Source organism: Hippoglossus stenolepis, chromosome 12, assembly GCF_022539355.2.
Source record: "Hippoglossus stenolepis isolate QCI-W04-F060 chromosome 12, HSTE1.2, whole genome shotgun sequence".
NCBI lineage: Eukaryota > Metazoa > Chordata > Actinopteri > Pleuronectiformes > Pleuronectidae > Hippoglossus > Hippoglossus stenolepis.
The window spans coordinates 23,757,532-23,783,832 of NC_061494.1; the positions used below are offsets into that span (position 1 = coordinate 23,757,532).

General features: G+C 46.7%; 1 protein-coding gene across 4 annotated transcripts in view; it reads right to left on the reverse strand.

The window, feature by feature from the left end:
• meis1b (Meis homeobox 1 b) overlaps positions 1 to 26,301 on the reverse strand; it is an 81,229-nt gene that overhangs the window by 54,686 nt on the left and 242 nt on the right. For 2 of the 4 annotated variants that reach the window (XM_035172514.2, XM_035172516.2), the window contains exons 1-8: positions 25,814 to 26,301; positions 23,862 to 24,082; positions 22,655 to 22,796; positions 22,282 to 22,332; positions 21,706 to 21,756; positions 20,280 to 20,426; positions 15,589 to 15,699; positions 11,321 to 11,432 (exon numbers count right to left, since the gene is read on the reverse strand). The exon at positions 25,814 to 26,301 is cut by the window's right edge and continues 242 nt beyond it. In XM_035172514.2, coding sequence (XP_035028405.1) covers positions 11,321 to 11,432; positions 15,589 to 15,699; positions 20,280 to 20,426; positions 21,706 to 21,756; positions 22,282 to 22,332; positions 22,655 to 22,796; positions 23,862 to 24,082; positions 25,814 to 25,825 — 847 coding nt within the window. In that variant the 5' untranslated portion in view covers positions 25,826 to 26,301. The remainder of the gene's footprint in view (positions 1 to 11,320; positions 11,433 to 15,588; positions 15,700 to 20,279; positions 20,427 to 21,705; positions 21,757 to 22,281; positions 22,333 to 22,654; positions 22,797 to 23,861; positions 24,083 to 25,813) is intronic. The other 2 variants (XM_035172517.2, XM_035172518.2) reach the window with 1 other exon arrangement.

Here is a 26,301-nt window from a genome sequence, read left to right on the forward strand (position 1 = left end):
GTATCCATGTCAAAAGGACCAAGGGGAGGAGGCCTCAGGGGGCAGCATGTCTGGTCTGGGTCAGCCTCGGGTCAAGCTCTGGCCTAGTTGACATACTTTACCTCCAACCTCCTGCGTCCCAGGGTTACCTGCACTCACAGCACACCAACTCAACTCTGGTGCTTCACATCTTAATGGTTTCAAGTGACAGAATAGAAGTTCTGCATGAATTTTGACTGAATCTGAGACCAAATCAATCCAAGAGGTCTGACACTGTTGAGTCTTTCACTTCTAAATGAACCAACGCCTGCGGAGAAACCAAGGTTTTGAATGTTGGAAGCAAAAATAGCTGCCCCGGTCATATCAGGGTTATAAAATAAGCCCCAGCAAAAATTAAAGTATCGTCGACCCATATTCAACGATAAGGAAAATCCTCAGGGATGCGAGTTTTGACCAAAAATGGTGCTTTTGCTGGTGTTTTCCTGGCATGAAATTGGCTTTGTGTGGGTGTCGTTAGGAGAGCCGGCTGGTAAATTCTCCCGTTCTTTTGTTAGAGAAGGGGGGGGGCTCCATGCATAATGGTCTTAGCCAGGGAGGTCTGGAACTGTGTCCATAAATTGAATTATTTCAATTTGAGAGAGAGAGAGAGCGAGAGAATAATGGAGAGTTGCTGTGCGAGTGTGTGTGTGTGTGTTGCATTTACATGTGAACATATGCATGTGTGTTGATGGGAGAGGGGGGGGGGGACAGAGGCAGAGACTCATTCTCATTCTTCTACGGGGCTCACGTTTTCAAATGAGAATATAACCCCAGTTGCAGGAGATTACAGAAGAAGCCAAATGTGACCTTGCAGCTGGAAGCTACGGCGGATAAAAAAAAAAGAGGGGGCTATCCTGAAGGAAAATTACAGTTTCAGTGTCACATTTCACAAATAGATGAACAGCGCAAATAAAAAAAGGAAATGTGCGACTTTAAAACACCGTGAGAGCCTCGAACATGGGTTTGAATTCCGTTAAATAATTCAATTTGTGTGATTTTTTATTATTTGGGGAATTTAACTCTTCAGTCACATCTACATGAGATGAACAGATCTCCCGGCGTCAAAAGTGCTGAGACGACATATATGTGTTTGTGTGTGTTTGTGTGTTGTGGTAAGGGGGGGGTGAAAATATTCCTGACACAATATAATCGGCAGGGGACCATATGGCAAACTGGCAGCAAGCTATTTATCCTTATCCTCTTTGGAGGCTAAAATTAGCACTTGGCTGTTTGTAGCTTTAAGCTGGACTCCAACCGCTGTGATAGGGCTAATAATACAGAACAGACAACGCAGCCCAGCTGGCACAGCCACTCGGCCCCTTCTCCAACCTTTCCATTCTCTCAGGAACTTTCTGTCTCTCTCTCCCTCTGTCGCTATGTCCACAGAAAGACAGGGACTGACCGGCCGTCCCGCACGTTGAGGTCACTCCATGTTAATCTGGAGCACCAGGAAAAGCATTAATATCGTTGAAGTGCAGCTTGAGCCAGGTTTCACTATAAGACCACGTGTCAGGAAAGCCAGGATTTCCTGAACATGGACCCCCTCGGCTGGCTTTAGAGCACGGGATGACGGGGCTAATCTCTTTATCAAAAGCTTAAATAAACGTTGGTGCTCTGTGTGCATGCATGTGTGTGTGTGTGTGTGTGTGTTGCTTATTTGTGTGTGTGTTCTGGTGTGTGCCAAGGGGCCAAACAATGCAGAACAAAGTGCTAATACCCTGTCTCTTTGCTCTTCCCCTCCCTCCTCCGCTCCTGCTCTCTCTCCCTGTCAGCACATCAGGAGCAGTCGGCCTCTTTCACAGCCATCAAAGATTAATACTCTATAACATGTTAATTACAACATTGCCCCCGACATTAACAGGATAAAGGCTGATGAAAAAGCTCATTTGCTCTTTTAACCAGCCACTGGCAGAGGTGATTGTGTGAATCCTGCTATCAGGGTTTAGCCTGAGAAAGTTAACATCTATCTGATCGGAGGCCTCCAGGGGCCCCGAGCTCGGCTCCTCTTCAATGGAGGAGGAGGAGGGAGAGAGAGAGAGAGAGAGAGAGAGAGAGAGAGAGAGAGAGAGAGGGAGAGAGAGAGAGAGAGAGAGAGAGAGAGAGAGAGAGAGAGAGAGAGAGAGGGAGAGAGAGAGAGAGAGAGAGAGAGAGAGAGAGAGAGAGAGAGAGGGAGAGAGAGAGAGAGAGAGAGAGAGAGAGAGAGAGAGAGAGAGAGAGAGACAGAGAGAAGTGAGAGAATTTGAGGGTGTTTTATCAGCCAGATGTAATGTGTTGTGACACATCAGTGATGAGTCGCTGTGATTTCACTGTCACATTCCCTATGAACCTGCACTGGCCACGATTAAGAACCAGGGCATTTTCAGTCAGCGTGTGTGTGTGTGTGTGTGTGTGTGTGTGTGTGTGTGTGTGTGTGTGTGTGTGTGTGTGTGTGTGTGTGTGTGTGTGTGTGTGTGTGTGTGTTCCAGTAATATTTGGAGCTGAATTGAAAATAGTCCAAATTAAGAGCGCAAATTTGGAAATTTGTCACATTTCTGCACTGTGATAGTTTCCCATGGCAAGAACACAAGAGCCTTCACACACACACGCACGCACACACAAACACATGTTTCTTCTTTAACCTTATTTGTTTGCACGACAAGTGCATCACCACATCTCAACTTGTTTTTCATTTGCAAATCAAAGATGCAGAATTTCTGTTCCCAAAGGAGATATCCAGTAATTTGACAAAAGTGGCATCTTCTTTTAGGACATGATTACACAAGAATGGTGCAAATTATGGTGTTTGAAACAGAAATAAACCTGGATGGAGTCCTCGGTCGACACTTGTCAAACAAGATTGTGAATGTAGACGTACAAGAGGAGAATATCTTTATCTTTAAACAAAAAACTAATGTGTGGAAAGGAACTCCTCTCATTTACACTTCCTGCTGGCAGACAGAAAAAAAAGCGAGGCAGATAAGATGTTTTTTTAAAGCGAGTCTTTGCCAGGTTTACACATTTAACTTTTTCTTGTGATAATCTCTCCACCCCGACACACAAGAGACCTCTACAAGGCAAAAAGTCTGTGTAAATAGTATCTTTTAGCAAACACCAGTAATTAGATATAGGCATTTGGCATTCACGCCAGTCGCAAATTAAAGAAGAGCGTTTCCTGTAAACAGACAGCGAGAATGTGTCTACATCATTAGCGTGCCACAATTATAACATGGGAGCTAAAGATACATTTCCATCCTGCTTGAACTCCCTCACTGGAGCAAATGAAGTAGAACCTCTCTTCTTCTTCTTTTTTTTTTTTCAAATGAACGGCTGTCGTACTTTCTCCTGGCGCGGCACCAAACTACAAGATGTGATCCGAGCACATTTATGGGTAAAACGAGGAAGACGAAAAGCAACAGAATCAGCTTTGTAAGAAATAAAAAAGACATAAATGACAAAAACAGGTCCCGAGCGAGAACAAAGACGGAGACAAGGCATAAAGAGACGAGAGGAAAAAGAAGGAGAGAGAAGCTATTTCGTGTGTGTGCACACATGTCATGAATGAATATGTATTTCATGTAAATTGCGCACACAAGCCATATTGGTCTGAGCTAGACTTTGCATTTCTTTGGTCATGCAAACATGCCCACATGTAACCAACAGTCAGAGAGGGGCTGACTTGAATGAATGCAGGGGAGATTTAAAGTAACAGAGAAAGACGGGGAAACGTTTTATTCACCTTCAAAATGTGCAACGCGATCTTCTGAATACCATTAAAAACAAGGGCGAGGAGAGGGAAAGCCATTTAGCAAGACGCGAGGATATGAGAGGAAATAAAGACGATACGTACAAACACGAGGCTCATATAACGATATGCAAACATGCTCAGCAATACACAGCACATAAATCCCAAAGTCAAATAGTCTGTGACACCTTATCACAGTTTTATGGCCACTACCTTCTCACAGATGAGATGTTCACCCACGGCAATAAAATACAAGTTGGTGACGAAGATCGTTCCATGTGAGAAAAGGTGGAAAGAGGAGAGGAAAGGAGAGGAGGAGCAGCGGAGGAGGAGAGGAGAGGGTGTAGGAAGTCACTTTGTTTACTTGTGTTTCTGACTCTTTCTTCCACACGACCCCGCGACCGGGTGACACCAGCCCTAATCCAAAAAGCAAACTGGCCCCTCGCTGTGGGAACCTGATACAATTTCCTCTTTTTCAAGAGGGGCAAACTCAGGCCACTCGGAGTTTGCTTATTGCCTGTGGGGCAATAAAAAGCCATCGAGGGCCATCGTTCGCCCGGCAAGTCACTACATGTTGTTTGACGCCGGCGATAGAGCGAGGTCGTAAAGATCTCGGTGAATCTGAGAGAGGGAGGTCGTGATTGGTCACCGAAAGGCCAAACATCTACTTTCCCAGGTAACCACAGATAATAATGTTTGAGATGCAGTAAATCCAGCTGAGGCTGAATAAACACTGCTACCGGCGGAGCTGGGGTTGTCGAGGGATGTTTTCTCAAGGTCTTCTGAGATGCATTTACCCTTTAGGCCTTTCATATATTGATTTCATAAACAGCATGAGAACAGAAAGTCACGGTTTCTGCTCTCGTGACCCCACATGATGATCCTCACGGACACACGCACCTCACTCAAACGGGCCGTGTGACGCAGGGTGAGCTCATGGCGGCTCTGTCACGACGCCGTCACCTCTGAACCGCCGGAGAAGATGTAATAACGATGTAATGCTGTTTGCAGGCAGCGGTGCGTCTGCCTCAATAGACTCCCAAACAACACTCAGCAGCACTTAACACACTCATCAGGGATAACTCTTGTGTGTCTCTCTCTCTTCCTCACACACACACAGACACACACAGACACACACACACACACACACACACAGACACACACACACACACACAGCTCCAGTCTGCATCAAAATGCTTTCACAGCATTCACCCTGAGATTCTCCCCAGTTCTTGTTTTTTCTTTCAGTCTTTTTCTTCCACTTTCATTTTTCTCCCCTCTCTCGTTTTTCCCCATGTTCAGGCAGAGAGGATATCAAAGAGAGAATCATGTTTGTGTCTGCCAGCTACTGTACTGACGCACACACACACACAGACACACAAACAGACACACACACACACACACACACCTCCAGTAATACAGACTGCAGACTAATGAAGGCAGCATCATAGCTTTTATCTACCCACAGCGCCTTACATTTAAACTGATTACTGGGAGAGCTGGACACCGGTAAGGGAATTACTGAAGTGAGGATCTTCCTCGACAACGTCTAGACAACATCTACGTGCTGCTCCTCTCAGACTTCACCTTTTTATTTGCAGATTTATGCATTTTTAATATTTGATCAGCAAGAATGAACTCTTCTGACGTGTCTGCAAAATGAATGCTGGACTTTTTGAGTTCCTGATTTCTTTGTTAACACTAAAGAGCCGTAAATCTGAGAGTTCCTACGTCGTTAAAGTGTTTGTCTTTCTCATAGTTTTAAGTCTTTATCTCCTCGTTGCAACAGAAAATTTACAACAGCAGCAGCGACTGGGAGAGGGAAGCAAAGTCAGGGAGGGACACACACACACACACACACACACACACCGGAAGGACACACACAGTTCTCTCTTCCAGTCTACTGGACAATCGGACCAATTAATCGGTGACTTTGAGGGGGCCACGTGAAGCCGGGTGATTGGACGATCTGGATCGAGCTGCTGATTGACTGGCACCCCTAACGAGCCCGCCCCGGCCCAGCGCTCTGGCCAATGAGGTGAAAGAGAGCAACAGCTCCTCTCTGGCCTGACCTTGTCGGAGGGTGCAGAGGTCGGAGGCTGGACGGACGGACGGACGGCAAAATCAAGAATATCGCAGCCTGATCAATGAGGAGTCCCAGCCAGTGGAGGTTACATCCAGTGATTCATAATGAACGGGCTGCAGCCGTTATGAGCACATGAGATTCAAACACACGTCAAACCAGGAAAACCAACAACCCACCAGAACGATCCCAGCTGGGAACAGAACTTTAACTTGAACCTGCTTCTATGTGATTTCCTACAGGTCCACGTGTTCCATCTCTTACACAGATCTATTCATTCAGATATCAAAGTCAAATCAACTGTAAATATGCAGGAATTTCATACAGACTGGAACAATTAGTTTCAGGGATAACGGGAGGTCATGAGCAGAATAAATTAACTATATGAACTACAGGCAAACACATGCACATATATCTGTATATTTATGTGTTGAGCAGTGCTCTATCACACGAGGTAAAGAAGAAAACCCTCAGCGCTTGATATCAGACAGCAACCAGAAATCTCAGGCCAGTACTCAGACACCAGAAACGTATGCAAACACTAACACATAACTTTACAGGGAGCTGTTTGCCTTGGCGCCGCACGCTGCACTCTTCACAAACGGCCCGGGTAATTGGTGATACATATCTAATATCTCCAGTCATCGCCTCACTCCCTGGATGTTTCTGACAAGCGGAGGGGGAAACCCTGTAGCTTTCAAAAACAGAGCAAACCACTCTGCTCCGCGCCGCCCGCTCGCCTCGCATCCACACCGCTGCAGCTGTCTGAGCCGGTGCCTGAATGTTATGCTGTTTCCCTCGCACGCCAGGCCCTCGGAGAAGCCAACGGGTGTCCTTACAAATTCACACAGGCAAAGAGGAGTACTTTATACTGAGAGAAAAAGAGAAGGCCCACTCATGTCCGTGGGGGACCCCCTCCCTCCATCGCATGCATACAGTATATGATCTGTTGGCTTTTCCTCTGCCCTTCGAGCATTACGCTTCACAGAAAAGCATGATCCAAGGCACAAGAGCTACAATGAGGCTTCTCCAGAGGGCTTCTGGGTATTAAACAAAGGGCCCTGTTGGTAGGAACTAGCTAACAAACAGCTGGGCTAATAGAGTGGGACTAATTAACTACAGGGCCGCGCTCCCGACCGACTCTCCCTGTCGAAGCTCGCTGCATGTTTACAAAGATCTCCCAGAGAAAGGGAGGAGAAAAATAAGAGGCTTTCTTCTTTGTCTGCTCTTCAGGGAGCGAGGAGACACCCAGAACTGATTTTAATGACATGTGTGAAGCAAATGTGATCCTCCCTCAATCTTTCTTATTTTTTTTTATATCTGCCAATGGAATTTAGTGCTAAAAAATACCATCGCCATTATGGTCAAAGCATAAACAACATAACTCTGAGCTCAGCATGTGAGCATTGTCACCACATGCAAAAATAAAAAGTAATTTTTTTCTATCCGAGCACATTGCCACTGGGACACAAAGCACTGCGGAACATCTGCTGACGAATAAAAAAGAAACCCAAGCCTTCTCTTTAAATATCACGTTATTATCTGTTTGGAACGAGCGTCTCCTTTTGCAATCAAGCTCCACAACAAGCACATAAAGAGACCTCTGATCTTACGTAATGCAGAGACCTCCTCATCATTCCTGCAGCTCCTGCATTCGAGAGTGAGAGTGCTACAGTTCCGGGTAGAGACGGGGATTTTTATACCAATGGGCAGTGAACCGTGGAGAGAAGAGGGCAGAGCAGAGCATGTGTCTATCTCAGGAACAGCCCCAGAATAAAGCCTGAGAGAGCGAGAGGAGGCTGGTGTTCACTAGTTAAAGGCCCTCGACCATCCAGCATCTTCTCTTTGCTCTGCTGTAGGTGCAGGATGGAGGGAAGAAGGGGGCGGACATGCACATGGAAGATAGAGGGACTAACAAGGAGCAATATCAGAAAGACTGGGTGCAAGAGGAAGAGTAGATTAAAAGACTGAGGAAAAGGAGGAGGAAGAAGGAGAGGATAAGGAACGAGGAGAAAGATGGCCATTAGCTGTGCAGCTCTGCAGGCAGAGGGGAAGAAAATGAAGAAAGTGTAAAAGAGAGACAGAGGGAAAGGTCAGTGAGAAAGCAATCTGTGAAAGGTGGAGGAGAGGAAGAGGTAGAGGGTAAGTAAGATTAGAAATAACAGAAAAACATGAAGAAAAAGGACATAAGGAAGGAGGGAATAGAAAGAGAGCAGGAGGAAGAGTAGAGATAGAGAAGACGAGGGTAGAGGAGGTGATGTCAGATGAGAGGAGGAGGCAGTGAAGGTAAACGGAAAGTGAGTGCGAGGTGGATTAAGGAAAAGGAGGAGTAAAAAAAAGTGAGGAAAAACAGCGAGAGGAGATGAGAGACAAAAGTGACAAGATAAAAAAACATAAAGAGGAAAAACAGAGATGTGAAAGAGGCAGCTGGGGGAAGAGAGTGCGAGAGGAACAAAGAGAGGTGAGAGAAAGGGAAAGAAGAAGGATAAACAAAGGTAGTGTTTTAGAGCGAGTGGGAGGCATGGAGGGGAAGAGAAGGGGGGAGGAGAGAGAGAGAGGAGCACGGGGATACACAAGAGGAGAGAGACCGACTGAGAGCAAAATGAAAGAGAGCGACGCGAGAGTAGGTGGGAGACAAGGGAAAACCGGAGAGAGGAGAGGGAGGATGATGAAGATGAAAGCGCGAGAGAGGGAGAGAGGGAGGAGAGACAGCGGGGTGAAGCTGTCGGGGGGGAGAGAGTGAGCAAAGTGCCAAACAGATAAATAACCAGCTTACTGGGATTACCAAGTGACTGACACACAATTTGCCAGAGCCAATATGACGTGGCAGTGATAGCGCTTAACCCATATAAACCTGAAAGCAGTCCAAGATGTCCTCCGGTATTTACTGTTGTCACTGTGTCCTGATGCTCCACACTGGGAGTGTGTGTGTGTGTGTGTGTGTGTGTGTGTGTGTGTGTGTGTGTGTGTGTGTGTGTGTGTGTGTGTGCGCCCACATAAACAAAGAAATATCTCATGACACACACACACTGACATCAGGGTGTTTGCCGGCTGAAGACACCGACTGAGCTGTTATCTGGGTTTAAATTACACGAACATCACAGGGCAACAAACAAGCCGTTCACACTCACATTCACACCTACGTCAGTTCAGAGCCTCCAGTTCACCTGACCTCCATCTCATGTGTTGGGATTAGTGGGAGGAAGCTGGAGAACCAGGAAGAAACACCCCCAAATCGCAGAAACCAGGAGAACATGCAAACTCCTCAAAGACCTCGAGTGAAACGGAATCCAGACCGGGAACCTTCTAGCTGTGAGGCGACACACAGCCACATGGGATTATTAAAAAGTCTGTGCACTTTTTAATAGTTGAAAAGAGTGAAGAGCACTTCACAGAGGGACTGCAACCCCCTGCCAGCTGTGCCAGCAGTGAGATAGAAAGCGTGCAGCATATATAGTACCACTGTATGAATGTGACTTGTACTGTAAAGTGCTTCGAGTGGTTGATACTAATAGAAAGTTTCAGTTTACCAAGTTCAACAGATAATAATCATACACATACAGCTGCTCCTAATTCATTTGAATTAATAAATATTCATCTTAAGAAATTGAGACTTAAAATATCGACTTTCAGGTCTTTGTGTGAATCACAGAGTCGGACATGCACAACTCGAGGTCGGCTCCCAACTGTCCTGTAACATTTTGACAAATCAAAGCGCCTCATTCATTAAGCTGACACGCACCAACACACACACAAAGACACACACACACACACACACACACACACACACACACACCACTCCACATTTTACCCTCGAATGAACTTCGACAACAAACAAACCCCCCCCGACAGTCGGGGACAGTCGGACGGGAAGAAAGAGGAGAGACATGAGGAGGAAGAGTAAGAGAGAGAGAGAGAGGGCGATGATGACGAGAGAGAGAGACACAGGGAACGAGAGGAGGCGGGTCAACGTAAGGAGCGAGCCTATAATTGGAAAGATGTGAAAAATGAAGTGTCAGTTTGGTCAATAGAGGCCAAAGGTCAGAGAAGCAGGAGCCAGAACTCGGCACAGAGCACACTCATTAGAGCGACCAATCAGATTTTGCCTGGCTGCCCCGGACCATTAGTCATCAGAGGTAGAAATGCACACACACACACACAGACACACACACAGACACAATATTTCTTTGTCGTTCCCTGTTTCACCTTCTTTAATAAAGTCTGTTCTCCTCTTCCTCATCATCTGTCCATCTTTTATTTTTTATCTCACCTCTCGGTCCCTCAGCTCTCGGGACAGAACGTGTGTGTGTGAAAGACACAGAAAGAGAGAGGATGAGATCGAGTGTGAGACGGAAAAGAGAGACAAAGAGACGACGAGTGTGTGTGTGTGTGTGTGTGTGTGTGTGTGTGTGTGTGTGTGTGTGTGTGTGTTTGACCATATAAATGGCTGCTCGTTGGAGTGGAAGGTATGGCGCTGCTCCCTGCTCCCACCCAGGCTCTGCCTCCTGGCACTGGCAACCCTGCAAACTGCTCGCCTTGACATCGCCTTCAATAATATATGAAGTTGCTTTTTTGCCTACAGTTTGTTTGCAGCGCCGCCCGACCACCACCAACACACACACACACACACACACACACACACACACACACTAACACACACACACACACACACACACACACACACACCGAGCCCCAGCAGAGTTGACTGGTCAAAGAGGGAGTGAAGATTAAAATATAATAACGAGGATGGATATATTATCGTAAAAATCTAAAAGTATGAATAGATTTGAAGCATTTTTTACATTTTAGATTTTTTTTAATTATCTGGAGAATTTAAGTGAATGATGCCGAGTGCAACCTGCAGCGTGTTTCGAGTCGTGGCTTCTTTATATGTCATCATATATAAATAATTATCAGTGTCAAATAAACTTTCCATATCCTGCAGAACAACAGCCTGTAAATACAATTACAAGTATCTGAGCCTGAATTTCCTTTGAATCCTTCAAACGAAACTAAAGCTGGAAAATCTCATGTGACAACATCAACATATTCCTGAAATCTGAATCCCAGCAATGACAAGAGAAGTGTGACATGAAATAGAACAGCAGAGAGCCTCCGGTCGGACACAAGCAGGAGCAGGAGCAGAACCAGGAGCAGGAGCAGGAGCAGGAGCAGGAGCAGGAGCAGGAGCAGGAGCAGGAGCAGGAGCAGGAGCACACAGCCAATGTGTTCGGACCTGAAACCACCCGTTACCAGGGCGGCACCAGGTAAACCACACTCTACACTCAGGTAAAGCATCATGTCTGCTCTGCCACGAGCGAGACAGAGAATCCCTGCCAGGTCCAACGGTGGTTCTACATGCTTCACCGTGACCTCTGACCTCTCTGCGGGTCACTAGCAACAACTCCCAGTTTTCTATCTTGTATCTCCTGATTCCCTTTAACTCCCCAAACTGACGAACATGAAGAAGATGCAGCGACAGAAACTCGGTCTCATACCCTGTTCGCTGCTGTTGTCTCCGCTGTGCGATGTGTGTCCGCCGCTGGACGGCCCCGGTGTTCCTCCGGAGCGTGTGGACGCCGTGTCGTCATGATCTCTGTTCCAGGACGTCTGTTGTGCAGAAAGACACAGGATTTCTTTGGGTAAATTAAACATCCACATTTCATTATCTTCTTTTGAAAACTACAGAAGAAAGCCCACACACAAACTCAAACAAAATTCATAATGCGCCAACTCGATACCAAGTCACGCAGTGTGTGTGTGTGTGTGTGTGTGTGTGTGTGTGTGTGTGTGTGTGTGTGTGTGTGTGTGTGTGTGTGTGTGTGTGTGTGTGTGTGTGTGTGTCCCTGCAACAGTCTTATGGAACGAGGAGGCTCAATAAAGAGAAAGGCCCAGATGAATAGCGAGCGAACATGTTGTATTAGTTCCCAGCTTTCTGAGGCATGCAATCCATGGCTGCCTCCATTTGGCTCAAACCACTAGCAGATGAAAAATACAAAACAGCTACAACTTAAGATAGGCCGCAGCCAGAGCCAGGGAGTGATGTCATCCCAGCCGAGCAGAGCAGAGACAGGGAGAAAGAGAGAGAAGGAGCGAGCGGTAAATAATTCAAAGTATTGCTACGTATAAGTATAAATCCTCCGATTTGTCCAAAAAACGAAATTAAAAAAAAGAAAACGAATGACCAATCCGCCCCAATGTACTGTAGATTTAAATTTCATTGGGGGGGGGGGGAAGCTGAGCCAGGACAGACGTTACCAAATAAGCTGAAGTTTTCCCACGAAAAAACTGACCGAATAAAAACTTCACAGAGACAAATGAAGAAGGTTCAGTTCATTCTCTTCTCTTTGACTTCAAGAAAAATAAAACTGACTAGAGGCCTGGCTTTATATATGGTAAGGGGTGTGTGTGTGTGTGTGTGTGTGTGTGTGTGTGTGTGTGTGTGTGTGTGTGTGTGTGTGTGTGTGTGTGTGTGTGTGTGTGTGTGTGTGTGTGTGTGTGTGTGTGTGTGTGTGTGTGTTCCCTTTATCGTCCCGTCTGGGCCGTTTGCTCTCGACTGTGTGCTGTGCAGCCGACACACATTTTTCCTAGGTTTGTCTTTCACCCACACAGACACAGTAATATCGAGATCCCTCACACACATAACATTCAGTACTTACATTTACGCACTTATACAGTACACACACTGTATAAGCTATGTAACAGACACGCGCACGCACACACACACACACTCACCCCATACAAAGCTGCTGCTACATAATATTGAAACTAAACCAGATGTTAGCTCTTATCTCCCAAATGCTCTGAGAAGCAACATAAGTGCTGAGGACAGGAGAGAAGAGAGAAAGGAAATGGAATCTCGTGTCTTATCGCACACAGCTAGCTAACACAAACAAACATACAACAAACAAAAATACACACACACACACACACGTTTACTCAAGCCTCCTCTACCACCCGCGTGAGCCTATCTTTGCTCTGTCAAATCAAATGAAGCAGATATCAAGGGGCAATGTGGTGTTCGCATCACGCTTTTAGGGCGATGTGACGAAATGAGTGATAGAAACCCACACTGAGGAAGAGAGGGGGGAGGAGAGGAGAGAAACAACTGGTTTCAATTGGGAAACTACGAGCCGCGTTGCCTCTGCAAGTGAGATTTAGAGCTGAGTTTAGCTTTTTTTTATTTTTTAAGTAGCCATTAATTCATGACACAGGGTTTGTTTTAAACAAAATGCAAAGGGAATAAAAGAAAAAGAACGGAATATACGAGAAGTCAGCAAATCCAACACATTTGGCCTCTATTAGAACGCATTTGATGTTGCTGGGCTATGAAATTATAATCCAGTGCTTACATGGACGATATCATCGTTGTTTTCTGAATTAGGCTTTGAGGCTTTGCAATAAAGAGGAAATTCATCCGCACAAAGGCGATCTGCAGATAAACGTTGATCTTAACGGGGATAAGATACCGAGAGGGTCTTTCATCCCCAACTCTTACAAATTCTTTTTTGCTGACCGTAGAACACTGAAAAATGAAACACCCGTGCATGACTGAGTGACTCCAGAGAACATCAGAAGTGAGGTAATCCAGACCACATGCTCGGCATGCAAACAGTTAACACGGGCTCTGGCCAGCTCCTCCAAAAGTGCAGCTTTTTAAAATGAGCAGAACTTGTTTATTCAGAGCTACGTGAAAGAGAATAGCGCAGATCTCCAGGGACGATGAACAGCAAGTATTAAAAAACCCAAGAGCCTCGGCAAGAAGGTTTTTTTTTTTACATTTTCTTTTTCTTTTAATTCTGCAACAAATTCTGCACTTGAAAATATAATTAGAAAGCGGAGGGGGAAATGGCAAACTACTGCGTTAGCTGTAATTGAACAAAAGAGTGCTCAGCCCGCTGGGAGGTGGCCGCCGAGGCCCCATGGGAAAGGGGGCGGGGCTGAGACAGGGCCTGGTGGCATCTCCGCGGGGACTGGGAGTTTATTTATAATCACAGGCCACCCTTAGACAGAACAGGCCCAACACTGATCTAACACACAATTAATGCACAGCTGAGATCACACAAACACACACACCAGTGCACACAGGTCACTCACACACTCAAACACTTTATCTACCTATGCACACATCACAGAACCACCACACACACACACACACAGTCCCTATTTTGTTATTTAACAAAAGCACACACCTTACTACAAGACACTCTGTGACAGAAACCCACACCCTGTGCCAACAAGTCCACGGCACAGAGGTCCACCTTCACAATGTGGGATATGTAAATGCTCATGGTGGATAAACAGAAAGTTCAAGGAAACAGAGCAAAAGAAAGAGCTCTCCCTCTAGTGCACACTCGGTTTATTCTGTTCCCTTAATGAGCCACTGTGGTCTCTCTCTCTCTCTCTCTCTCTCTCTCTCTCTCTCTCTCTCTCTCTCTCGCCTCGCTCTCTCCTGTGCAGGATGTAGATTAATTCAAAGCTTAATTGTTTAGTAAATTGAATTTTCCACATTCTATTCTGCCTAGCTTTAGCTAAAGTTCTTAAATCTGCCGCGCCGAGCCGAGGGAACCCTGTTTGTGAGCCGTGCATACCTTTTTTTTTTCATTACCATTTTTCTTCCCTCCACCACCCTAATTCACCGTGAAAAGATTTTCCTTGCTGGAAATTCTGATTCCGCTATGATCGCTGAGGCATTCCAATCCAATGCATTCTCATTGTGCGGCGTCTAAGATGCGAGGGGGGCTTCCCTTTCTCGCTGTGCCAGGCCCCACATCATACAAGCGCTCATGCAAGAAATGTTGCCCTGCCAATTCATTTGCAATAATAAAGAAAATGGTTAAGGTTGTTGTGCTTTGCCCCCTCCTCCCCTCGCCCCACGCTCTCTTCTTTCCTCACTCTGAAATACCTTTTGTGATGATATGGATATTTACTTTTCACTCTGTGCCAGCGAGCGTGCAGGAATAATCACATGTGCATACTTAACGCCACAGACATAAATATCCAAATAACCCCCCCACACACACACATGCACTCTTCGGTGGTGGTACATCTGAATCAATGATGACAGTTGGGCTACTTCATCCCCCAGAATGCTTTGGTGCATCTGTTCTCTGCAGTTGTTTTTCTTTAACACATTTTCCTCGACACATTTTTGACCTTTGCGACGGAGGCTGCTTCCTCGTGTTGAAATCGGCGAGGGTCCCGTGCGCCGCAGCAGCGAGGTGGCCTCTAATAGGTCCGGACACATTCTCCCACCCGGCTGAATGCTGGCGGTGGAGCTGTGAGTGAAAGGGGCTGAAAGCTATTGTAAACTCTTGTTTACTTTGGTTTCCACTGTGACTAGATAAAGCAGGAGCAGGATCTGCCCCTCTGATAACCAGCCGAGCAAGTGCTTGCCAAACTACCTCCGCTCTCCCGGCTGCTCTCCACCCCGCTCCTCCCCTCGCTGCAATATTAGTACTTCCAAAATGAAAGGAGGGGGCTGATAATGGTATGCATGGTACAAAAAAAAAAAAGCAAAAGACCCCCTCCCTCCCATTCTGCTCTGCACTCCCATTCCTCCTCTAACTCTTCACAATAGACAAAGAAAGAAGAAATAACCTTATAATTGCTGAAGGGGGTGAGGGAGAAAACTGGATTTGGTCTCTTGAGTAAGTGAAGTATGCTACAGTGAATAGCCGTCAGGTACTCTTCACCAGGCTTTTTAAAACCGATGGGTTAACCTCATGGAGACAACCAAAGATAATTACATGTTTGAGATAATTACCAGAGCTTTCAAAGTCCATTTAGACGACACTCGTGGAAACTGATTTTCTTTCTGATTTTCTGTCTCCGTGGCCTCCTCCACTTCAGCTCTCGCTTGTTTACTCTCTGTGAGCTGAAATCCAAACAAAAACATTAACTCCGCTGCCCTCCCCTCCGCGCTATCTCCGTCGTGAATGAAAAGGCGGGCGTAATTTCTTAATGACATGTTTTGCTGCGGTTCCTTCGTTAGCCTAGCTTGACTCACAGCCGCCGCGCTGGGACGTTCTCCCCTGACTCCTCGGAGACGGGCTGTTTGTGGCCATTGTCAGAGGCTTGCAGGGGGTTAAGAGGGAGAGGAACTTTCCATTAGCTAAGTACACATGTGTTAAGCCAGGTTATTGTTTACTTAGCCAAAGAAACCACAGCAGGCCTCAGGGACAGACATGGCCGCCCATCATAAGTAACACGAGATACTCGCCAAGAACTTTATTTGCAATTGGGATCTTGTGGCTATCACAACAGAGTGTCCGTGACACAGTGCGGCTCCGCTCGGCACCGGCTTCCAGCAAACGAGTGATTTAAAAACAACTGATAAATCAAGCAGAAGAATCCAGAACCTCGGACAAGTAAACAAATGCTCTGCGGACGTCTGAGGATATATGAAGGCTCCGGACGTCCCTTTTACTTTGAAGTCACTCTGGCCTTGATTTGCTTAATCAGAATCACCCCTACTTGCTATTCCACCACAATAATGAAGAGGCTAAGAAACACACAAGTCACGTGGTCGCCTCTTTGTATCACTTGTTGAATTCTTCACAGCCGCCCCACATTCACTCCCCAATGGAAAAAAGAGGGGGGAGTTCAGGAGAGGGGGTTGGGGGTGGGTGAGGGTGTAGAGGAGGGAGGGAGGGAGGGCGGGAGGGGGTCAACCCTCTCCCCCATTCAACTACAAAAGCAGCTATTACCAACAATCACCACGATGGTTCAAAAGTTTGTATTAGGAACAGCAGCGTGCCACTGTAGGAGAGAGAGGGAGGGAGAGCGAGAGAGGGAGAGCGAGCGGCTGCTAAGTCGGGTGTAACTGCGTCCATACTTCAACGAGAAGCGGATAGATTAGCGATAGCGGTGTACTGATTAGGAAAATTGTGGCTGACCCCGGCGGTCAGGGTTTCCATTGAGCGCAGAGGGGTGGGCAGGGGTAGGGGGTCACTCTTTGACCGGCGGAGTTACCTAAACCAACACTGCTGGGCCTCAAAGACCTGGAAACAAGCACTTGTGTGGCATCACAGTGCCAATTGTTAGGAGAAGATACCGCGATAGTGCTATCAAGAGTAAATTCTTACACAGTGACCACAACACTGAGCTCACACAGGCCGGGTTTGTTTAGTGTCCGGACATAAAGCAAAGAGCAACAGAGTATTTTAGATCTGCACATTTTTCTTTTCACGTGATTTCAACAGCAAACAAAACAATCACCCCCCTGAAAAAGTCAGTTGTACAATTTAAACAAAGTCAACAGATCCACTGCCGATCATTCAGGATCATTTAAGACGCTCTCACGTCCACAAAAAGTCTGGTGCGGAATATTTTTCAAGGAGATTTCAATTATTTCCAGCCCTGCTTCAGCCTGCGTGGCTCAATCAAGTAGAGCAGCTCTTGAGACTCGCAGTGAGTCCTCAGCACCATTAGTAGTGTTTTGCTCTACAGTGGAGAGTCGGGCCCTCGGAGTTCATTAGCAAATTGCTGCGCCCCTCCCCTCGCTCTCTGTGCAATTAAAGGCAACTGTGCAAATGACGTACGGCGGCGTGGAAATACCCCCGTGCTTCTTCAGGCCGAGGTGAACATGTGTTCCGGGCAAATTGGGACGGCAATCAGCAGAGCAACTGACACCACACTTCAACAACAACAAGAGGACGGAGAGACGGAGCCGTGTTTCGGTGAGGACAAGAGCCGCTGCAATATTCACTCAGAGTGTAACTGTGGCTTAATGTTCATGTACAGTGGAGCTCAGGGCAGAAGGTCTACTGGGGCAACGGAAAACCTGCTGCTGGAGTAAAGAAATGAGGCAAACATGGTGGGAAGCTCTCCAGGGAGCGGCAGGGAAAGGGTTAAGAAAGTCCAACTGGTGCTAACCAGTCACTCCACTCACATAGCACCTGAGGGGGGTGCTGCATTTATCAGGCCAGTCTCAACACACACATGCACACACACTGCAGCCTACACACAAACACACACATACACATATATGCATACACTTGTAGACAGATGCATGCACACAGCTAGTGTGCACACACACACACACACACACACACACACACACACACACACACACACACACAGGGAAAGACACACAAACACAGGAGGGTGAGCCCAAACTGGCTGGGCTGCATTCACAAGCCAGCGCAGAGCCTCTCTGACTTCTTCACCTCTCAGCTATGCTCTGCTTTCTTGTGAAAGGGGCGCTCGGCGCTCCCTCCGTACTCGCCTGCCTCACAAGCTAAACACCAGCACAATGTAAAGACATGTAAAGAATATTCTGAAAATTACTCTTATGACGCAAGGCTGCATAATGCAGCAACAAAGTCGGTCGTTGTTGGATTGTTGAGTTTAATAAATTCAAAGTATTTTTTTCTCCTCTGACATTTTTTTTTCTCCTCTGCTACAGTCGCCTCACTGGAATAAATTGCTTTATGAATAAATGAGCCTGCTTTCTCCATCTTGTTAACATTGTTCTTTGTGCAAATTCTGAGCATTTTTTTCCCCCAGTCCACTTCAACTTTATGCTCGAGGGCATATATTAAAAATACATATGGAAAGAGATAATGCCCACACAACGCAAATTCGTTAAGGATGTCACAGCCTAACAACTGCAGATAAGATGTCACACAAAAATAGCCCACAAAATTCAAAAATATATATTGTGCAGCGAGTAAGTCATGAAGTGCAGAGCCATTAGAGTGACAATGTAAGCAGTGAGCCGCGTGCACCCTCTCCCTGTTTGGATATGCCCATTTACACACAGCCCGCTGCTGTGGACGGTCTCCATGTTATCGTACTGGAACATCAGCCCATCCCTCAATATTACAACATCTGTCAAAAAGTTTTCTCTGCATTTCAATGCAAACTGTGCCTGTGGGTCATTTGTAGTTTTCTGTCAGTGTAAACATGAGCTTATGCGGTTTTGTCCTGAATTAACGATATGTAGGGACGATCATTATATTAAATTAGGCCATGTCTTCATCTTACAGTCAATTAAAGATCTGCATCAGTGCCCCGAGCACAACATAATTTCCTTCATATACCTTGAAACCCAAGGGTTTTAACACACTCCATTTCCACATCTATATAACAGAAGGCTTCATTCCATGTCCTGACCTATCTATCAAAAAAACTTTTGACAACTGAATCCCCAGGAGGAAACAACGAGCGGTTCAAACAGACACTTAAATGCACAAGTGGCGTCTGTGTTATTTAATTCTGCTTCTGGATTAAATGAAGTATTATCTTCCGGGTGATCTTTCTCATTTCCATAATCAGACATAAGGGCCAGGGGATGGAGGAGAGCCCCAGCAGCGGGGTGGGGGGTGTCCCCAGTCAGGCCCCAGTCAGGCCCCAGTCCTGCCATTGAGCCCAGGACATAAAAGCCGGTGGCCGTCTCTCTCTCTGAACTCAGACCAGCCACTCAACCATATGGAAGTCCGCGGATTTAAATTATTTAGCCTAATCGCTTCATTGCTTTTTATGTCGGACTACCCAGCTAATCCCTTTAATTTGGACACTTGATTTTCTCTCTCTCTCCTCCATCGGGCTCCATACGTTCGAGCCGCTGATCTCCCATAAGCCTGTGCGTAAAGATGGGGGGGTAGTTTAACTTATTGATACATGCTCTCATAGCCTTCAACCAAGTGACTCCAGCTATTAATGGCCGAAAATCCCGATTTGCATAATTCTAATCATCGGTGGCTGTTCTGATTATTTACCGGCGGAGGGGGGGCAGTGGGGTCGTGCCTGTGCGCGCACTACAATGTCCCCGGAGTGCCACCAGCCAGTGGAGCACATAATGAAGGCCGCGGTTATCTGTGATATCTGCACAAAGGGAAACACTCCCCTAATCTACCTTTAATACCCGCTGCTTTAAAATAATAAAATTAATAAACGTCCTGGTCGGGGCTGGGTCTGTGCGCTGCGAGCGGAATAAAAAAAAAGAAGGAGGAGGAGGAGGAGGAGGAGGTCTCGATAAGCAATGTGCACTCATGTCTGAGGAGAAACACCGAGGAGACGCGTGATGAACCGTGAACTCGCACAGTGGAGAAAGCAAAGGCACCTAAACCTCAGTGTGCAGCCATCAGCCATCAGCCATCAGCCGCTGCTCACACTCAGGCTCCGAGGAGAGCAGCTCCACTTTCACACGCACACAGACACTAAATTAAAATGGACATGAAACAGGTCAAGTTTATGGCGATGCTTTTCCAAGCTAATCTTCCCAGGTCGGTTCCGGGTTCACGTCTTAATGGGCCAATAATAGCAGCATTATTCAGAATTTTTCATTCCGATGGATGGAATGTAAAACGGCCCTAATCATATGCAAATAACAGCGCAGCGGAGTAGTGACCCAGAATAGCTGAATAACCAGCAGGGAGAACACACACACACACACACACACACAAAGGGAGAGAGGGGGGAGAGAGGAGGGAGAGAGAGGGGGGTGTGTACCTGATCCAGGGCCACCGATGATCTCGTGATTTCCTCGGTGTCTGATTTGGAGCCGCCCTCCCTGTCGTCTATGACCAAGTCGATGGGCATCTTTCCTTTCAAGCAGCTGATGTACCGGTGACAGAAGTTATCACACAGCTCGTGTACCTGCGGGCAGAGGAGGCACAGGCGTCACACACACACACACACACACACACTGAGAGCTTCACCCTCATCTTCATCAGCATCACTGCGGTGACATGTGCAACCACAACACACACACACACACACACACACACACACACACACACACACACGCCACAGCAGCCTTTGACATGAAATTGGAGCCTAAACAGTTTTTACGCATTCTTTACGCAGCCCATTGTTGCTTCTAACATTTTAAACAAATAGTTTTAAAAGATTCCACGCAGAGTCGTGGCTGATCAAAGGCCACATGTTAATTTGACACTGTGATACAATTATTGGAAATAATCAAAAAAGTCACATTTTATTTCTCTTTTTTTTTGCTGCCTCTAATAACTTGTACAGTAGTTTGAGGATCTTTGGAGACGTGAGGAGAGACCCAGTGGATCCGTCCCCGCGCGGAGCCCAGTGCGCACGGGGGCTGCCGCGCGCTCCTTCCGGTCTCTGATAGCAACTTTACTTGGTTCCCTCTCCCTCCGCCTCTCAAAATAGAGATATCGTCCAAAATTGACAGTGACAAGAGGGCTCCGGGGCTCCGGGGCTGCCACGCACTCAACACCCGTGTGAGATTCATCATGGTGCCCCGGGTAGTGGCCATTAGAGCAGTGTGACCCGCTTGACTGACATTTAAGGTAAACTGTTTAATTTCGTCTACTACATTAGATTATCACCGCCAATGTGGCGCGTCCTGCAGCACGAGCAACTCAAATGTCAGCAGCGTGCACGCGCAGAAAAAACTTTTATTCGAGCTGCAGACTTCTGTTGGAAGAGGAGCAGTGCGCGCGCAGGGCTCGGTCATTAAACTGCGAACAGCTTTGATAAGGTTTCGTGTTCATATTTCATATTAAAGTTTAGGTTAAAAGAGGCGGTGGAGATTTGTACTGTGGTGCCTCTGACACGGAGCCAAATCAGACTTGTACACCCACCATCCCTCTCGCCGCAGATGGCCGCCTGGGGCCTTCTGCCCTCCACAAAGAATCCCTCCTACCAAAGCCCACGAAGTTCGCCGATATGTTTCACCTTGCACGCAATCTCTGCCGACATTAAACTTCATTAGAACACGCGGGGAGATTTGGGCACAGAGATATCCGTTCCAGTTGTAACAGCTTGCGTCGTGATTAAGCGCGGAAGAGAAATGGCCCCATGATTGATTTTGACGCTAATTATAACCGACTCGCAAAAATACATTTATGCAAATAACAGCCCATAGGTCTGAGGTGGTGCAGTGGACAGAGGATATTACCTTCTCCAGCTCCAGAAGATGAAATCGTAAAACTTGGATGGCTTGAATCATCTGAAAAATTAAAATAACAATAAAAAAACGAGCTGCTCACATCTTTTGATATTAAACAGGCACTTTTCTCTCAATACAAGTGAGACGAGAGAGAAAATATTCATGCGAGTATAGCTTTTATGTGGAACTGATATTAAACTTGGACGTTATTGCAATATGGAGAGCAGGCATACGGTGCAGACATGGCGCGGCAATAAGCCTCAGAGTCAGAGATCTATTAGTGCTGAGGAAACCTTCTTCTCACATCACATTCACAGGAAGCTAAACTACACAAAGTAAAAGCACGAGGAGAAAAAAAACTTTCCAGACGGAGTTCAGAGGTTTGCGACAGCTGTCAAACAGCGGCCCTTCATGTGCAGATACAACCGGGGGCCATCGTGATATCAAACAGCCCCCGAACACGAACATCACCTCCAATTGGGCTTTTAGTTCTCAGCGCCACATGCACGGATCTCTGACGCAAAACGTGCAGCTGCTACACGGGGACATGTCAGGAAATCTTAATGAATAAATGATGCCTCTTACCAGATTATCCAATTCTGGATTTGATGAAAATAAAGGCTTTTCCGCCCGAATCTAAAAGCAAAAACAATTTTTTTTTATATATAAAACACGTGAATACAAACTATTATAAAGTTAAACATAACACAGAATGTAACATTGAAATACAACGTGTGTGTGCTGGACATTAATTTCTCACTTTACGCACAGACTTTACACTGTGCTAAATCAAAACATTTCTACAAAACGTGTCATTTTAATTTCTGCTAAATGCAGAATTAACTTGAAGTCACGAGCTCCACACTGTGCATGTGCAGGTGAGAGCCCCACCAGCCCGAGCATGCACGATTTCAAAAGAGGAAGGGGAAAAAAAAGAAAAGAGTCAAACTCTCCTGACCTGTTTTGCAAACACTGCTATGTCTTCATTGAAGGATTCCGATGAACAGACGTCTCCTCCCGCCACCCCGGGCTCTCTGGGGGTGCACGTCGCTAATTCACATTTCTCAAAAATCAGTGCAAGCAAGGGGAACAGGGGGTGCCTGGGAACACACACAATAGCAAATGTCACCAGAGAGAACAGCGCCGGGGTCAAGACTACTCCGGGCTGGATTTAGCCAGCCATGCTACTCTCCAGCAAGTCGCCCGTGGGGACCGGGCTGCAGCCTCTGCTATTATATTATGCAGAGGCTGGGAGCAGGGCTGCGAACAGCGGGCCGGCTCCTGTGATTACATCTAGGCGCGCCTAATAGCATAAAAGCTTTAGAGTCAGTCAAACAATTTCTTGCACAGGTCTCAGTTTGGATTACAGGCGTGTGTGTGTGTGTGTGTGTGTGTGTGTGTGTGTGTGTGTGTGTGTGTGTGTGTGTGTGTGTGTGTGTGTTGTCTGCAGGAGGCTGAACGTGCACGTCCAGTGTTTTATTTATTGTTTAAGGCATCAGAGCAAACAGCTGAACGCTTCGGTGACAACATGTCTCCTGAAAGTTGTGTCATCGCAAAGTGAAACTGTTCAGCCTCCAACTAATTCATGCTGAGAAATTGTTTTATTAACTTCTGTAGAAAAAAATAATAAATGAGCGTGCGTGTGTTTGAGATTTCCCTCAAACATTATACATTTTTTTTAAATTTGAAGAGGCCTGCAACTTTACACATATTTAATTAAAATGGTTAAAAGATATGAGGATATTATTTTTGCTCAAGTTAAAAAAAAAAAGAAACAAGTTAAATTCTAAAATAAAAATAATAATTCTACTTTGTCTGATTATTATGTGAGTGTTATTATTAAAGTGAGAAATACACGCTCAGTTAAATGGAGGACGTGAACCTCCTCAACGTGTCTGTTCTGTCTGTTCTGTTTGTCCACTTGTCACAGACATGTAGTAAACATGGCGGACGTTAAGAGAATCAAATGTGTACAACTGACAGAACATTATTTGCTCTCTCACGCACAGTGCAGCGGTTTGTGCTCCAGTGTTTCCACCGGGCTCTGACCCGGGTTTCTCTCCTGCCTGGGGACTCGGTCTGCAGCCTGGCGCCCACCCCGGCTGCCCCCTCTGGGCCTGGGCCCATGAGACGCTTCCCCCGCGGACCGGGGGACTCGAACCTACCCGTATATAGCGTCTTTATCTCTCTTGAGAGCGTCGTTAACGGAGGAGCCCATGCTGGGGGGCATGGTGTTGGTGTGGGCGGTGTGCGGGTACTGGTGGGAGTGCAGCTGGGGCCCGTGGTTGAGGTGCACCGCCTGCATGGACCGGGCGCCGTGCGGGTCCCCGTACATGGTGGTCGGGATGCCCACCCCGTCCATCGCGTAGTGGGGCAAGTCTTCGTACTGCACACAACAAACACGCGGTGAACACACACGCACAGAAACACACCAGTCTGGTTAGAACTTTATAGAAAAGCACAAGTCTGGAAAACATTAGAAAGTTCTTCAAAGTGAGAGAAGAGACACTGGGAGACTGGTTCTTCTTTTTAAACAGTAAAGTAAAAAAATGTGCAAACTGGGAAATAGTTTAATTAATTTCCAAATTCAGTCGACGTGTTTTCTTAAATCTTATTAATTCAGAGTGGTTCTTTAATACAAGTGCACCGAGCTGCCCTTTTTCTTTCTTTCTTTAAAACTACTATTAAAAAAATTAGAAAACAAGAGAAATAAATTCCCCAGAGTTGTTTAATAATTTTTTGTAGTTTTCATGAAAACCCTGAAGTTTAACTAGAACATTGTTTACATTTTAAAAACTACAACACTGGTTCTAAAGAGCAGAAACTAGTTCTGCTCTCAGTTTATTAACAAGGACCTTTGTAGCTTAAAGGAAAAAAATAACATGAATTATTCAACATGTTTAAATTTATTAGGAGTGAAAAATACTCAAACTATAGTAGCACGACTCGGTTATTATTATTGCTATTATTTCATTATTATTATTAGTATTAGTATTCGAGTATTTTAAAGCCTGGTGTTATTTCACTGTGAACAACAACAAATGTCTTAAACTTGTTAAATACAGTGTTTTTTAATTTTACAGGCTCATAATTGTGCAGCATGTTATTACCTATTAAACACGCTGGGATTAGTTCACGCAGCAAAAGCAACTAAACGCGTGTTGTGACTTTTTTTACAGACTCTTTTTAAACCGGAGCTGGATTTTCTAACTTTCTTCACGTGTCAGTTCTGAGTCTGTGAGTGTCGGTGATTCTTCACGTTGTTGTTCTGCAGTTTATTAAACACGGAGCTGGTTCTTTACACCGCGGAGACTCCGAGTCCGCTTGGAGAAGCTGGAGGAAAAGTTTAAAAAAGTGGGATTGTGGAATTATTGATGGTTTTTCTCTGGAAGTGACGAACAAAAGCTCGATCACTTCGAGTTGAGGGTTCGGACCCCGAAGGCAGAGGGGTGCAGACCCCAGCGTGGAGCAGCTCCGGTGCCACAGCGAGCAGCTGAATGAGCCCAGCGAGCCTCCGTCTACTACCGAGCTCCGAACCCGCCGCTGCTCGGGGCCAACTCTCCTGGAGGGTCCGAACCAAAACCTTGAGTCATCACCTCGTTACTGGAAACTCGCCTCGCTGCCATTTCGCTGTTATTACGCGTTTCTCCCACTTTGCGCTCGGGAGGACCTGACGCTGAAATTTGGGAATTTTTTTGGTTTTGTTGACTTCGTAAAATTTGCTCGTTGTGAAACGTGGACGAGCCCAGCGCGAGGAGAAATGTGCAGATATGTTTTGCCTCCTCGCCCTCCCCCCCCTCCCCAGTTCGCTTCCAGTAACTGGCCTGTCATAACTAATCTAAGAGCCAGCGCCGATGTGAGATATGATCACGCTCCCGAGGTCCCTCCACGGGCCGGTTCGTGGAGCGAGCGGGCAGCGGCCGCGCGTAACACCGTGCCAACACACGACAAACACCGAACTGTGCGTCCATGTGTCAGCAGCACGGCACAAACTTTCACCGCCGAGTGCGTGCGTCCGTGCGGGCATGTGTGTCATCAAGCCACGTTACAGCGCAGCGTTGCGTTCGAGCCCGGTGGACTTAGAGAAACTTTGCGAGGGGGGGACTGCCCTACGTACCCGTTGCGCCATAACCCTCCTCACTCCCTGGTCCTTCTTTCACTTGAGATAAATCCCCTCCGAGGCCAGGATGGAGACGAGGTGAAGAAAGAAAATCCAAACAAATGGGTGAAGCGGTGTCGGACCAAAAAATCCCGTGCGCCTTCCTTTTCCACGCTGAAGAAGCCAGTCCGCGCTTTTCTGCGCAAGTTGAGCCCAGGCGCGGCGCGTAGGTCCTCGGCTGTCCTCCTCGGGGGCAGCGGCGCCAGACTCCTTCTCCCAAAAGCCCGGGTGGAAATAAAAAGCCCCCTCACACCGAAGCGGCGACTCTCATGGCTTTCTGCCCCTCCGCCTGTCAGTCAAAGCGCGAGGGCTTGTCAAAAAGTACCGGATGAGTGATGGTCCGCCGCGCGTCTCCACGGGATCGGCACCAGCTCAGTGTTAATGGCCACAATCACAGTTCAGCACGGAGCAGCTCTCCTCTCGCTCGCTTTGATCACTCTCGGCTC